This window comes from Ursus maritimus, unplaced genomic scaffold (genome assembly GCF_017311325.1).
Source record: "Ursus maritimus isolate PB19 unplaced genomic scaffold, ASM1731132v1 scaffold_11, whole genome shotgun sequence".
Classification (NCBI taxonomy): Eukaryota; Metazoa; Chordata; class Mammalia; order Carnivora; family Ursidae; genus Ursus; species Ursus maritimus.
The window spans coordinates 31153664-31170588 of NW_024423453.1; the positions used below are offsets into that span (position 1 = coordinate 31153664).

Genomic DNA, 16925 nt, shown 5'->3' on the forward strand with positions numbered 1-16925 from the left:
TTTTATTAAAGACTACCTTGGTTCCTAGATTAACATAGAGATTTAAAAGATTAATTGGTATTACTGAAATGTAAATAGTTGTTCTTATTAAGAAGTATTACAGGCAAGTAACGTAGAAAAAAACTAAAGATCAACAGAGTTCATTTTTTTTTTGTTCTTCCGAATGTAAACAGAGATCAAGTCCTTAATGTCCTGCTTTGACCTTCCCTCTGGCAAGTACTTGCCCAGCAAGCCTTAGAATAATGCAGATGCGAAGGGGAGTGTTTCACAGACCTCACCTCTAGGACTACACAGTTACCTGCCCAGCTCTGTGCTCCTAGGACCCACACAGAAAGTAAAAGAATTGCTTCATCTAAATGCCAGTTTCTAGTCCAGATCTCCAGAGGAGAGTTTAGAAGAACCTTCATCGAGCTCTAGAATGATCCCAGCGCTTTTGAAAGGATGTGTAAATAACCTAACAGCAAAAGTGTGAAAGGAGATTCGAAGAAAGCTAGAAGCCAGTGGCAATTTTAGAAACCTTTAAAAATGATTGGCCTATCAGGGGCTCCTGGGTGACTCAGGTCATGATCCCAGGACCCTGAGATCCAGTCTGAACTCCCTGCTCAGCGGGGAGTCTCCTTCTCCCTCTGCCCCTCTCCCCTGCTCCTGCTCCTGGCTTGCTCTCTCAAAAATAAACTTTCAAAAAAATGACTGGCCTATCCTCCGAGCTCTTTAGAACATACATCTAACAGGAAAGGAAAACAAAGAAATGCGGAAAGTGGGTTAAGGACTATTCCATCATTCTCTGGTTTAACTATTAGAACCCATGTTTCTAAATTACAAACTCCTGATTAACTATTAACCATTTATACATATAAAGAGAAAAGGCAGTCCCTCTCTGTCTCCTGCCCCAGTCTTCTGCTTAGAAGTCCCACTTGCCACGTCAGAGAGAATCATTTGTGCAAGGAGAGAAGAGAAGAGGGAAGGACAGAGGAGAGAGGCAGGAGAGTGGGAGAGAGCACTAGGTTTCCTGGCAGAGTTTTCAAAAAGTGCCTGTCCTGGAAGGGAAGGGGGAGAGGGAGGGAGGGGAAAAAGGCAGGTATGTAGAAACAATTTAAAGTTGCTGATCAAAAATCACCTTTAAAAAAAATTACCATCTTCCAAAAACCCTGAATATGATTTAGCTTTTTTAAGCCGCCTAAATATCAGACAGTTATCCACTTGCTTTAACAGCACCCTTTGAAAAATGCAATGTCTCTGTAAACTGCAGACTTCCCTGGCTCGCACACTAGTGTGAATTAGTTAGGAGTCAGCTGCCTCCTAACACCTTCCCTAGATCATCTGCAAGGGTAGAACAACGATGGGCCATCATCTGTGAATGGCTCTTTATGCCTGTACTTTACATAACTTAATCCATAGAATCCTCGAAACAGGTGCTAAAGGATTATTAAGCCATTTTACATAAGGAAATCAAGCTCAGAAAGGAAGAGAAACTTTCCCGGGATGCTATGTCTTGGTAATAGATGGGGCTGGGATTTGAATCCCAAGGTCTGCTTACTAAGGGAAGGACTGGAAAAGAGCAGAGCCCTGTGACACAGGTAGTAAACACAAAGAAGTTGCGTGAAGAGCAATCCTGGTGGTTTTCCAGCTTGCCTGTGGCATTCCTTACACTCCACCGTGCCTTGAAGCACGCATGGGCTTTAGCCCCCAACACCCAGAACTCGAGGTGGTATCTATCAGAGCTGTTGGCATAAGCCGCCCAGTTCCAAATGACAAAGTCCTGACTTGTACACAACGACAAAACAGGCTTTGTGTAGGCTTTTGTGCAGGCGTGGGAACCATCCCACAACTGAGAACCTGATCTCTTCAGAAAGTGGGAACCCTGTGCATGAGAGCAAAGCAGAAAGTATATGCAATGTCCCTAGAACAGGAGGTGAGCCCAACCCCTCAAATTTATGAAATGGATCTTGGAGTAAATAGTCCCCTCGCTCCTTTTTAAAAGTTTGTTTGTCTGTTTATTCATTTATTTAATCTCTACCCCCCGCTGTGGGGCTCGAACTCAGCACCTCGAGATCAAGAGACACACTCCTCCAGCTGAGCCAGCCAGGCACCCCCACCCCCCCACCTTTTTGAGACCAGTTTACAAAAACCCAGAAGATTTCAAAAGCCATCTCCAGGCCTACCCAAATTACACGCATTCACTCTTCAGCTTCTTTGTAGAATACGGTAAAGTCTCAAGACAAATGGGAATGGGTGATTCAATCATTCTGTGGACGAAATTCTCTTAAAGTTCCTAATAACAAGCAGAGGGGGAAGAATTCGTGGAACAAGCAAGCAACATCTGCTTTTATCTAATCATGCTCCTTGCTAGGAGCACGTGCTTATTACGTATTATGAGCCAACTGCATACACAGCTGCAGAGGACTGCCCATCCCAACACAGAATCACCAGTTATGACATGAAACTTCATCAGGATCTAACACAAATTTTACTCGCTTTTATATATCATTAATCCACAAAGAAAAACTTTTACTGCTATGCGCAACTAGAAGCACCTTTGTTGATAAGGTACGTACAAATAAGCAAGATGAAAGCGTTCACCCTAAAAAGGCACCTGTTAACTGGTGAGGGCTTTAAGAGCATTGCTTTGTTAGTTCTCTCACCACTGTGAATTATTTGTTCACGCAGGGGACGAAAAATTTTCCTCGGCTCTCTTAGGATCCCTGGCTGGGTCTGAAAATTAAACAGACAAAGATAACCGAAGAAAAACATACAAATTTTACTAAATTTGTGCATGTACAAGGGAGCCCTCACAAGAGAATAAAGAAACAAAGAAGTGGCCAGAGCAGGAAGCTTTTATACCTTTTAGTCAAAGAAACAGTACTTTGTGAAAGACATAGGGGTTTGGGCTAGGAGTAATCCAACTAGAACTAGATTGTCTTCACCTTCCTTAACTAGGAAGATAAGGGGGAGTTTAACAAGGTTTGTTTGTTCCTCTGGTGTCTTCTCTGGGCAGATAAGAGTCTGTTGTCAGGAAAAGGGGAATTTATTTCCTGCCTTGAGGCAGAAAAGTGAGAGTGTTTTCCATGTTTACTGCTCCTTAATTGCTTTTAGCTCAAAATAATTCCTCTGTCAAAGCGACATGTTTTTGGGGGACAGCCTGGTTTTCCTTATCAGTAAGCCAATGGGGCATTTCCCTAGTTGTGAAGGTCTCCAGTGATTCAAAAAGTCCAATTCCTGGGGCACCTGGATGGCACAGAGGTTAAGCATCTGCCTTCGGCTCAGGGCGTGATCCTGGCGTTATGGGATCGAGCCCCACATCAGGCTCCTCTGCTATGAGCCTGCTTCTTCCTCTCCCACTCCCCCTGCTTGTGTTCCCTCTCTTGCTGGCTGTCTCTATCTCTGTCAAATAAATAAATAAAATCTTTAAAAAAAAAACAAAAAACAAAAAGTCCAATTCCTGGGCAGTCCAGTGCTGAATCTCTGATGGGAACCATCTGAGAGATTTAGTCCTCACTAGTATCATCATCTTCAAGCCTACATTCTTACTTCTCCCAAATTTATCGATACAGGTTTGATCACTAGGTTAGTAATGAATGGCTCAGCAAGAGCCATTCTTGCCTTTTCCTTCTTGTATATCTTTATAAAGTTCAGCATTCATAATAGCTGGTACTCAAGCACATTTCTGACAGAACTGCTTACAGCGGATATTACACTTTTGATTTCCGTAATGAGAAACTGTCTTGATCTCTTGGTGATATCCTCTAACTTGAAGCACCTATGTTCTAATTCACCTGGGATCCATGGAGCTCCTGAAATTGCATGTAACATTTTGGGGGTGTTTTCATTTTTCTGGAGATAGAGTCAATAGTTTTTATTACATTTTCAAGGAAGATAGTAAAGAAAATAAGATTAGTCCACACCATTATAATCTTGTAAAGAAAAATAAATAAATACAAAATCTAATTGGCCTTTAACTTATTAGCTGCGACCCATGGCAACGCACACAACCTTTCTAACACCTTAGTTTCTTTTTCTATAAAATGGGGATAATAATAGCAGCGACCTTATAATGGCACACAAGGTAATTTGCTACTAAGGACAACTCTACAGAAGGGATAAAATACACTTTAAAATTTCAAAAAATTAAAAAAACAGAAATTACTTCACTTAGGAAAGAGAGCAGCTCAAAGAGAAGAGCCCTCATATGGGCAGCTATTATTTGGGGAGGTATTTGCCACTTCTAGAAGGGGCTGCTGAGTGGCTGAAAGTCTGGATGTGCTTTTAACAGAATCAGAGATTGGGAAGACAAGGATAAGAATCAGTGCCACCAAAGTGGTAGGGAAACCAATACTGCTTCCCTCTCTTTGCTTTGGGACCTGCAAAACCTACAACCTAATCATAAGTGTGAATCTTAAGTAGGCAAAATCACCTGGTTGGAGCTCAGTTTTGAAATATATCAATACCTAAAGTGATTTTGGTTTGCAAGTGGCAGGAAAAAAATTCTCTCTTATATCAACCATTTTCTACTTCAGATTACTTCTGCAAAGTAGAAGTACAATGTCCAGCACATAATCAAAAGTAGCCAGGCATACAGGAAGACATAACAGCATGAACGAAAACTGGGAGAAACAAGAGACAACAGAACAGACCCACATGGGCTTTAGAATATGGGAGGGAACAGAGACTATAAAACAACTATGCCTGCCATGCTCAAGACAGATTTTTTTTTTAAAAGATTTATTTATTTTAGAGAGAGAGCGAGAGAGAGAACAGGGAGAGGAGCAGAAGGACAGGGAGATACTCTCAAGCAGACTCCCCGCTGAGCACAGAGCTCAACTCAGGGCTCCATCTCACAACCCTGAGTTTGTGACCTGAGCCAAAACCAAGTCAGACGCTCAACCAACTGAGCCACCCAGGTGCCCCCAAGATAGATTTTTTTATATTGAGAGTTTTAATACATAACTGGAATTTACAATAATGAGCCAAATGAGAATTTTAGAATTTAAAAAGTAATTCAGAATGGGTAGGCTTAACAGACTAAACACAATTAAAGAGATGGTAAATTAAAACATATACCAAAAGAAAATAACCAAGATGAAACAAGTAAAAGTCAGAAGGTAACAGACACAGAAGATACAATGAAAAGATCTAATATACACATAATGGGTGTGCCAGAAAGAAAGATGAAAAGAATGAGGGAAAAGCGATATTTGAAGAGACAGTGGATGAAAAGTTTACAAAACCAATGAAAGAAGTCCTATTACACCAAGCAGGTTTTTAAAAAATCCACAAATAGCTGGATCATAATAAAACTAGAAAACCCTGAGGGTTGCCAGAGGGGAGGGGGTGGGGGATGGGGTAACTAGGTGATGGGCATTAGGGAAGGCACGTGATGTGATGACCACTGGGTGTTTTATGCAACTGATGAATCACTGAACTCTACCTCTGAAACTAATAATACACTGTATGTTACTTAATTGAATTTAAGTAAAATAAATTTAAAAAAAAACTGCAGAAAACAAAAATCAAAGAGAAAACCTTAAAGGCAGCTGGAGAAAAAGGCATATTATCTACAAAGGAATAATAATTCAGAGTGACAGTTTACTCCTCAAAAAAAAATAGTAAATCATTAGACAATAGAACAGTATCATAACCATACTTAGAAAAAAATTAACTGTCAGCCATTCAAAACAACAATATCCTTCAAGAATGAAAACAGAACGAATACATTTTCAGGCATAAAAGACAAAATTTCTCAGAAGCAGGCTCTCACTAAGGGAAACAAGAAAAGGGCTTTTTTTTTTTCAGACAATAGAAAAATGATTTCAAAAAAAACACAGAAATGGAAGAAAGTACAACAAAAACTATAAACATATGTGGAAATGTAACTGAATACAGACTTAAAAATAGTAATTATATGTTTTCATGTTGAAATATGTAAGAATTAAAATATACTAAAACAATGGTATACGAGTTAGGGGTGGGGGGGTGGTAAATGGAGTTAAAGTTTTCCAAGGTCCCTGTGTTATCTGAGAAAAAATTAAAAGTACCAATTTTTAAAAAATTAAATAAAATGAAAGTACCAATGAACAATATACTTTGATAAATTAAGAATGCATTATAATCTCCAGAGTAGTCACTAAAAGAACAGTGAAATGAATACAAAATTTCTAGCTAATAGAGGGTTGAAAATGTAATTTTTTTTAATGAAAAAAAAAATCCCATAGCCTAACAAAAGGGAAGAAAAATTAAAAATAGAGCAGATAGGGAAAAAAAAGAGAAAGCACTAGTAAGACACTAGAGTTAAACCCAAGTCACATGTATATTGACTAAATAATCCAATTAGGAGGCAAAAATTTTCAAGCTGGATTAGGGAAAAAAATCAACTCTGTTATTTATAAAAGACACATCTAAAATATCACCGTATGTCCTACAGATATGAAAAATGAGATTATTAACAAATTTATGCCAATATATTTGAAAATCTATATGAAAAAGATAAATCCTAGAAATAGCTAATTAAACTGACAATAAAAGAAAACTTTAAATTATTTGAAATACCATTCAACAAACCTACAAATAAAAGTTCAAGGCTAGCTAGACTTCCTCACCAGTGAATTTTGCCAAACAATATCAGGATGAAATACTACTACTATCACACAAACTCTTCTAGAAAATTGAACAGAGTGAGCTCTCTCCAACTTTTTTTTTAAAGATTTATTTATTCATTTGAGAGAGAGAGAGAGGAGAGCACAGGGGGGAAGGGCAGGGGGAGAGGGAGAGAGTCTCAAGCCAACTCTGCTGAGAGTGAAGCCCCAGGAGGGGTTGGATCTCACTACCAGAGATCATGACCTGAGCTGAAACCAAAAGTCTGATGCTTAACGAACTGTGCCACCCAGATGCCCCTCTCCAACTTAATTAAGGCCAGTATAATCTTGATACCAAATTTCACAAAGAAAAAGTACAATCCAATGCTACTAATTTAAAAGGATGCAAAATTCCTAAATAAAAGATTAGCAAGTGGGGGAGCCTGGATACAAGGTCAATATGAAAAAAATAACTATATGTCTAGAGGTCAGCAAAAATTGATTGGAAAATGAAATTTTAGGGGCGCCTGGGTGGCACAGCGGTTAAGCATCTGCCTTCGGCTCAGGGCGTGATCCCGGCGTTCTGGGATTGAGCCCCACATCAGGCTCTTCCGCTATGAGCCTGCTTCTTCCTCTCCCACTCCCCCTGCTTGTGTTCCCTCTCTCGCTGGCTGTCTCTATCTCTGTCGAATAAATAAATAAAATCTTTAAAAAAAAAAAAAAAAGAAAATGAAATTTTAGAGAGAATTTTTTTTTAAGTAGGCTCCATACCCAGTGTGGATCCCCTGAGATCAAGACCTGAGCTAAGATCAAGAATCAGAAGCCCAACCAACTGAGCCACCCAGGCATCCTAGATATTTATTTCCTTTTTCTAAGGATTTTACTTATTTATTTGAGACAGAGTGGGGTAAGGAGCAGAGGGAGAGGAACAAGTTGACTTGGCACTGAGCACAGAGCCTGACTTGGGGCTGGATCCCATGACCCTGAGATCATGACCTGAGCTGAAACTAAGAGTCAATGCTCAACCGACTGAGCCACCCAGGCACCCCCAGGTGCCCTAGAAAATGAAATTTTAAAAAGATAAAACATACAGTAGAGTGAAAAAATATGAAATATCTAGGAACAAATCTAATAAGATATGTGTAAACCCTCTACACAGAGAACTATGAAACATCATTGAGAGAAATTTTAGCAGATCTAAATAAATAGAGGAACAGCCCATGTTCATGGACCAGAAGACTTGATATTATAAAGATAACAATCTTGCCCAAATTTATTTACAGACTCAATGCAATTGCAATCAAAATCCCAACAGTTTAAGTCTTTGTTGCTGCTACGGTTTTGTTTTGTTTTGGTGGAACTTTAATAAGTTGATTCTAAAATGCTGTGTAAATGTAAAAGACAAAGATAGTGAGAAACTCTTAAAGGACAGAAAACAAGATAAGAATACTTGATCAAATGAATGTGAACTCTTATGATAAAACTACAGTGTGATACTGGTGCAAGAATATTCTAATAAAGAAAAGGAATAGGCTAGAGTGCCCAAAACAAATCAATTGTCATATATCTGGACACCTGATTTATGGCCAAGGTAGCCCTACAGAGCAGTGGCAACAGATTAACCAATAAATCATGCTGGGGCAACTGGATGTCCACACAAACTTTTTAAAAATAAAACATGACCCCTATCTCACACAATATGCAAAAATTAATTCCCAGTGAATTGTAAATATACATTTAGGGGTTAATACTGAAAAGTTTCTAGAAGATTATAGATTTATAACCTCAGTCTAGAAAAAGACTTACTGAACAGGACACAATAAAACGTTAACCATAAAGGAAATGGAACCTATAAAGAATTCGGACCTTAAAATTAAGTGAGAAATTACTCTCTCCTTAAGAGAGTAAATAGGCAGGCAAGCAACAGAATGAAGATTTTTGCCACACATATAACCAACTATGAACTCATCTCTAGAATATATTAAAAAATAACGATAATCAGTAAGAAAAAGATAAATGAAACAATTGAAAAGTGGGCAAGAGACTTGAACAAGCACGTCAGAACAAGCATTTCAAACAGCCAATTAACACGAAAAGGTGCTCAACCTCATTAGTCAGGAAAAAGCAAATGAACTCCGCAATATTACTAGAAAACCACCAGAATGGCTACAATTACAAAGACTGATGATGTTGGCAAGGATATGGAGCAAGGGAAATTCCCACATGCTGCTGGTGGGAGTATACTGGTACAACTACTCTGGAAAACAGTTTGATATTATCTGCTGAAGTGGATACACATAACCTATGAGCTAGTAATTCCTCTCCTGGGTACAGACCAAATAGAAATGTATGCCCATAGGCACCAGGAACACACACAAGAAAGATCATAGCTACCTTGCCTTTAATGCCCCCAAAAAGATCATTCAAAGAGCCACCAACAATCCAGTGGACAAATATGAACAAATGACGGTGGTATACTTGAGTGATAGTTTTCCATACAGCACAGAAAAATAAACTACAGCCAGAAACAACATTCATACATATCACAACCACAATGCTGAGCAAAGAATCCAAACGCATGAACACAGACTCTGATTACATTCATTCCTTGTTCAAAAAACAGGCAAAACCAAAACATGTGTTTAGAGCTATGTTGTCAAAAAAAAAAAAATCTATAAGGAAAAGTAGCAAACTGTTACTAAAAAAACACAAGGATAGTTTTTTGTTGTTGTTTTCTTTTTTACCTTTGGGACAGGGTAGGTAATGATGGGGAGAGGGTTACAAGGAGGAGCTTTTGGGGCAATGTTCTATTTATTATCCTGGTATTAGTTGGAAGGTGTCACTTTGTGAAAAATCACTGTGCTCTGAATCTTTATTTTGTGTACTTTTCTGTATATGTATGAAATCTCAGTTAAAGGGGGTTAAAGAAACAAACCTAATGCATCTACAATAAAAAAAAAAAAAAAACTTCATTGCCTCAGTACCTACGTATATTGCCTGGATTCTGGAGGGAATAGCTTAATTAAAAAAAAAAAAAGCAAGGGTCTTCACTGTGATGCATTATTTTTTATAGCTTTTACACTGACATCTCACCAAGCATGTGGACCAATGAGCATTCCTGGCCAGGTCTCACTGAGCAGGTTTCCCATTCATCATCTCATCATCATCACCATCCATTTAATGAGTGCACTGGCCCAGGTAAAGCACATTATATAAAGGTCCTGAGCTCTTCCAGAAAATCTCCAACAGTTGACGCCCAACACTTGGTCATGTCTCCTCACAGGCTGATGTTTTTCTTTCTTCAGTTCTCAGCTCAAGTGTCACTTCTTCAGGGAAACTTCCCTTGCCCCCATCCGTGCCCACCCCCTCCGACTAGGGTAACCGACACCATGTTCCTCCCCTTTGCATTAGGACTGGTCACTCTCAGTTTGCTCTCACCTCCCAGATCCATCCCTAGGTGGCTGATCCCTAGGGACTAGATTACCAGGACATCCTGTCCAGCTTGGGTTCCACAGATGATAGACGGTGGCAGAGCTGGCAGGATAGGAGGAGAGAAGTCAGGCATGTCCTCTCCACTTCCTTTTTGCTGTGCTCTCTGTTTCCGGGGGAGCCTGCTTCTCCAGAGGCCCAAGCTCCTCCTGCCTGACTCCAGCTCACAAGGCTTCCAGTAACATCATTCCTGCTGCCTAGAGTGGTAACAGCCCCCACTGCTGGGCCTTTCCCCGGTTCTGGTAACCCTGCCTCCATCTTTCTAAGTTGTCTTTTCACCAGCTCTCTTCATTTGAACTAGGTTTGGTTCTGTTTTCTGCTGGGACCCTGTGGAGTAGCAATTCTATATTAATTTATCTGATGATTTTATAAACACTTGTCTTCTCCACAAGGCTGTGAGCTTCATGACGCTGGCACTTCAGACATTGCCAACAAATATTTGTGAAATGATTTAGTAAGCTAATGAATGCATGAAGGAACTCATGTTAGGATCAAAATATGCTTTACATAGTACAAGGATTTCTAAAATGCTCCTGCTACATTTAACGTGGCATCAATCTATCAGAGCAGACATTTTTCCTCTTTCAGTTGAAAAAAAGCCTTTGTTGGCAGGAATATGTTTACTCATGATAACAATTTCAATTATTCTAGCAATAAGTGCAATAGTTAATGATTTTTCAATTAAAAAGACAACTTTATCTTTCTGAAGTATCAATAATGAGATTCCTGGTGGACTGTGGTTAGTTATAGCTCTGAGTGAGTAGGAAAATAATAAAAATATTAACTCGGAAAAGAACGCTCTGCATCTCTGATTTTTTCCTAACCTATTGCATACGACTCTAGAAAAGAAATACTATTTAGTAGTTACACAGTGTAGGATGGTTAGCTCCAGGCAGGAAATGTTCTTTGTTAATACAATAAACTACCTACTTTACCTTGTTGTTTAAGGCTTAAAGAAGGACAATCTGGGCTGATCCCAGTATCAGATATGCAAGCTACATATTAGTGTACATAGTTAGACAACTTCTACAAAATGAACTGGAAAATTCTAATTCTAGGCCACTAATCAGAATTTCCAGAACAGGGTCTGGAGCTCTGCGTATTGCCTTCTCTTTTATGGCAGAAAAAGTGTAGAAAAGTCAGGTTAGGTATAGGCGACATGTTATATTAGCAAGATTCTTTAAACACATATATGCCATAAAATGTGTCACTTGAATTTTAATCTAGAGAAAACTAGTCCGTAAACTACAATCGCACTAAATACATACCATATCAAAAATTTTTAGTTAATAGCACAGCATTTTGAAAGCAACAATTTGGCTAGCATGCAAGCTCCCAGAGGTTGATATAGTTTGGACTCTGAAGTTCATCTCTTTTCTGGTTAAACCTCTATTTCTTCTGCTAACTTCGTTGTAAGAAGTATCCCAGTTCTCTTCATTCTAACCACCATGGAGAGGGGAAGGTCCAATTTCTCTAGTATGGTATGAGTTCAAGATTATTTGGAACCTCTCAGCAAGCAAACTAGTTAGTTAATAACCAACACCTTTCTCATATGGCACTACTTGGGATATGGGTCTGATTTTACAATCCTGAAACGACAGGGCATGGTTTTAGTAATAGTTTCATTATTAATAATACCTTGTGAGAGGATTCGGCTAAGTGATTGAGTTAAAATAGTTAAAATGCAGTTACACTGCTAATTCTTTTTACAACCAGATAACTTGCTTCATTATGTCTAATTACGTGCAACAACAACAACAAAAATCCTTTTTCATTCTCTTCAGTCATAACTAATAAAGGAAATGACCACACCAGCCTCTTAGTGATTGCTTCCCTGGAAACAAAAGGGCATTTTATACCTGATCCTAACACCATCAGTAAACAGAATGAAGTAAAAATCAACCGTCCTCTCCCTCACTTGCCCATATACAAAGCGATATTTTTTAAGGGGGATGGGAAGGGGGGTCAGGGAGAAGTACTGCATCAATTCCTAAAGGCTGCTCCCCCCATCTCCTTTCTCATCAACATCACCCACTTAGGGGGCGCCCGGTACTCGAAGGGCCCCCTAGCCTGACAGGGTCAGAGAAGAATCATCTCTTTGACAGACTGAAAAATCCTGACCTGATGCCTTCCACGCACCCAAGTGGGGCGGGCCGCCCAGCCCCGGGGGACCGGGCGGTGTCCCGGGTGCCCGCAGCCCAGGGCCGCGGGCGGCGCCGCAGAGCTGCCGGCCCCCTCCCGCACAGACGGGCCGCCGCTCCTTACCCGCCAGTCCGCCGCCGCCGCCTCCATCGCCCGCGTGCCCCTTCCTCCGCTGCAGGATGAAGTAGGGGTTGGCCCTCTCGGTGATCCACAGCGCGTTAGCCAGCAGCACCTCTTCGGGGTTCACCCACATGTTCCCGGGCGCCGCGGGCGGACACACAATGGGGCGACGGGTCGGGTCCTGCACACACCGGCGCGCACGGGCGCGCACTCCCGGGCACACGCGCGCCCTCCCGCCCGCTAGGTGCGGCGGCGGAGAGCGACTTCAGCAGCCGGCCGCCCGCGGCGCCCGGGCCCCAACAAAGCCCCCGCGGGAGGCCCGGGAGGACGGCGAGGACGCGGGCGCGGCGAGCAGCATCGTCCCCACGGCGGCGCCGCCCCCCGCGAGCCCGCGGCCGCAGACGCCCAGGCCCGCCACCCGCAGCCCGGCTTCGGCCCACGGCGGCGCGAGCAGCGGGAGGAGGAGGAGGAGGGAGCGGTGGCGCTCAGTCCCGGGAGCCGGGTCCGCGGCGAGAGGTGCTGGGGCGGCAGGAGCGCACACGGCCCCGCGGCGAGGACCGAGCTGGGCTGGGGCGCGGCTGCTCCCGCGGCACCGAGCGGAGCTCCGGGCCGCCTCGGTCTCTAGCTGCTCCGCGCCCTGGAGGCCACGGGGCGGTTAACACTCCGCGTCGGGGCCACTCGCGCACGCAGCGAAGCCCGGCTCGCCGCTGGAAGGACGCTCCGGACGCTGCGAATGAATGACGCGAGCGCGGCTCACTGGGAGCGGGCCCGGGTGACAACAGTTTCCGCGGACGCGGCTCCTCGGCGGGTTCCGAGCGCTGAGCCCAGTTGCTGCGGCCGGCTTGGGGGCAACCTTCTGGGGACCGTGGGCCAAGCAGTCGGCCCCACACCCATTTCAGCAGAGAGGACGCTGCCAGCCTCGGTGGGGGTGTGTGTTTGCGTGTGTTTGCTGTGTGTTTATGGTTGACGCTCTGCAGGCTAGCGCCACCCCTCTTCCCAGGAAATAAGTGTTTCAAGGTTCCAGACTAGGAGCTAGATACCCGGTCGGAAGTGGACGCAGCCAATGGTTGTCCGTGTTTTTGTTTCCTGCATCCCTAGGGCAAGTCATGCGCTAAACTTGTCACCGCCTATAACCCCTCCCCCTCTCCATTGCATTGTAATTAAAGTGGCCCAGCTAAGTGCATTACATCACTTCTTTCCTTGACCTGTGGGGCATGAGCAATAGCGAAGTTGGAAGCAGCCCAAGAGCTTAGGCCAACTAATTCACACTACAGCTGTTCCTATTTCAGGCATTTGGAGATCCGAGGACCGGGCACAGCAGAATTCAGGGATTTATTCACACTTATTAGATGGATTTTTTTAAAAAATTGTTTTTAATCATTGAAATCAGAGACACACAAAGGCCCCCTTTATCCTTAAACGGTTTGGCGTTCCCCCAATACTTCAAGCCTCTTGGGATCACAGCCAATCTACCTATGTATCTGATTACCTTTTTTCACCTCTTTTTTACACCGGGGAGATCTGCAGACAGCCAGATCAGCAAAAAGAGGCTCTACTTCCCAGATAATGGGAATTTACCAAGCTCTGCTTTGTTGTGGACATCCTAGAGACTTCTTCCTTTCCAAATAAGCAAAGCAAACCATTCTCAAAGCAAACGAGACTTTCTAGTGTGGACTTAAGCATTTTACTTCTGTAGCTCTCATTTGAACTGCTGAATTCCTTCAAATGGCAAAGTGAATGCATCCCAGCCATTTTAATGAGACTGCCTCCGTGCCTGTCGGTTTCTAGTCAGCGAGCTCTCAAGGAACGGAAGTCTCTCTTTGCCTTATCACATTGACTGACCTTCTGCCTCTTCAGGAAACATTTTAGACCTCCAGGTATTTGTGGAAACCTCACGTATTTAACACAGACTCAAAAATGTCATTTGGCATCTTTGGCACAGTGCCTTTAGTCACAGAATCTATTGCAAGTCAAGCACAATAAACATTAAGATTGCAAATCATACATATGTAAAAATCTAATAATAATATATTTATATAACTGAATATTTTCGAAGGGTTCATGAATATTCCTTCATTTTATGTAATTAGCATTTTTTAAAACTCCACTAAGTACCTTCATATTGTCTTTTTTTTTTTTAAAGATTTCATTTATTTATTTGAGGTGGGGGGCACACAGGGAGAGGGAGAAGCAGACTCCCAGCTGAGCAGAGACCAGACACCCTGAGATCATGACCCCAGCCTTAGGCAGATGCTTAACCAACTGAGCCACCCAGGCGCCACCCCCCTTTCATATTGTCTTTTAGAGTGTCCTTGTCCTACTGCTCAAAGTTGTGGCTTGAGAGCTCTACCATAACCCCAAAGTGTGATTTTAGCTTAGCACTTTTTATCTATTGGTACCAAAACGCATTAATTCAACACGTAACTATCGAATGCCTACTATACTCTAGGCCCTGGGGATAACAAGTGAACAAACAGTATAAAAATCTTTGCCTTCATGAAGATTAAAATGTAAAAATAATAAAAAAACAGAACAAATTTACAAAAACTTGCTCTGAAAACAAGATTGGATGCCAAGGGGAAAGAAGAAAAAATGTGAAGTCCTTAGCTATTTTCTAGTTCTTATAAGAGGTAGAGCACATTCTTTCCAGGAAATCGGGGTTTCCATTATTATAATGAGTTGTGTTACCTGTAGCAGAAGGCATTGCAAAGAATCAGAAAAGCTACAAGGAGTTTATGGCAGCTTGCTGGTCTCATACTGCCAACTAATCGCCTACTAAAGTGTATCTTTGTTAAAAAAAAAAAAAAAAGACAATCAAATATACCTGAACTAGAAATAATGCAAAGAGAACCTAATTAATCCAACCGGTTCCTCAGTGAGATAGGTATTTTTAGCTTTCAATTCATTCTCACTGATTTTAAGCCCAAGGATTGTCTCAAACCACTTAAAAAAGAAAAGCATTTAACAGATGCCTAGATAAAGTAGGGATAAATGATGTCAGTCTTTGTGTCTCACTGAAATCTTTTACTCTCCCTTCCCCCACACAGAAAGAATCAACCCAACTAGGGTTTTGATGCCCCCACACCCATCCCCTCCCCTTGGAGCAACCAATGGGTTTGCTGCTTAGTGGGCAGATCTAATTGAAACAAAATTGTGAGGGTAGTAGATTTGTCTTTGGCAATTCTTACCCCCCCCCATTCCTACAATGTTTCTACTTTTTCTGCTTATCACCTTCTCAGTGGTCTATTTTCCTCTCTGTCCTCACCCCTCTCCAATTTTGCCTTTTAGGGATTTGCCCCACCCTTGGAAATGCTGTGGAGTCTTGGGGACCTTATTTCTGCCCATACCCTCTCACCTCTCAACTCCAGCAGCCTCAAGAGTGGGCAAGTCAGTAGAAAATCCAGGTCTAGTTTCAGCAGAGAAAATTCACCCAGCAGAGAAAGAAAGTACTAATGCTTCCCTGGGAGAAACCCACTCCTTCCCTAGCCTTCTAGCTGAAGGTAACATGTTAATAAGAACCATTTTTTCTTAAAGTGCCCATATTTTCCTTGTCCAACGTGGAAGGGCAGTAGCTACGGTAGGACATGTGGAATTTCTAGTGTCCAGTGAGGTAGAAGGAGAAGGATTACCAGTTGGAGTAAAGAAGGGTGATATTGTTTCAAAGATCCAAGATTTTATAGTAGCTTTGATATCTGAAGAGACCTTCCCGGTGGGTCTGCGTTGCTAATCCAGCTGGAAAAACTAGATCTACCAGTCACCACAATGTCTACTCTGCAAGTAATAGAGCTAATTGATGATACAGAAGCCACAGTTTGGTTCTTTGAGCTTTAAATGGCTGAACAGATCCGTAGCCAAGACCATGACCATCCTTACATGTAAGTGCACATTGAGGGGAAAGATCCTTCAAAACAGCTCGGGTCTGTAACAGTACTGCCCTGCGTCTATTCAGTGAATCAGTCCACCTTTTGAATTCTGAGATGCTCTGGAAATCAAAAATGAATAAAACATTATTTCCTTCCATGTTGGAGAACTGTGGTCAGATGACCTTTGTCAAATGCTGTGTTCCTGGAATGAAGAAAAGACAGAAGACAGCAAGTCTTTGGGGGGGAAAATGAAGCAAGGTACCGCACCAATTCATTTCCTCACTAACTGTCATTAAGGAGGGCACGTTTTAATGGTTGGGAGAGATAAGGTCAAGAGCTTAGACCATGGGGAAGGGAAGGGAGACACTCCGCCTGCTTCAAAATCATCCTTGCAAGTTCCCTGAAAGCCAAGACTGTGAAAAGATCGTTGTCATAACCCCGGGCATAGCACATGCACCTCTGAAAATGCCCAACAAGGAGGTGCGTAGTTGACTGCTGAATTTCAAATTTAAGAAAGGTTTAGAGATTTAGGAAGGAAAAGAGACCCTGATTACAGTTACATTCAGCTCCTCATATTATGTACCAGGAAACTGAAGCTCAGAAAAAGGAAGAGGCTTAAAAAAGAGAGAAAGAAAGAAGTCAAGAAAGAGAAAGAAAGAAAGAAAGAAAGAAAGAAAGAAAGAAAGAAAGAAAAAGGAAGAAAGAAAGAAAGAAAAGAAAGAAAAAGAAAAGAAAGAAAAAG

The 16925-nt window shown here is 42.0% G+C and overlaps 1 protein-coding gene across 1 annotated transcript in view; it reads right to left on the bottom strand.

Moving 5' to 3' along the window:
- Positions 1-12513, bottom strand: part of TBC1D9 (TBC1 domain family member 9) — a 108213-nt gene extending 95700 nt beyond the window's left edge. Inside the window, exon 1 of the mRNA XM_040626332.1 lies at positions 12324-12513. Within this exon, the coding sequence (XP_040482266.1) occupies positions 12324-12453 (130 nt within the window). The 5' untranslated portion in view covers positions 12454-12513. The remainder of the gene's footprint in view (positions 1-12323) is intronic.
- Positions 12514-16925: the final 4412 nt, after the last annotated feature.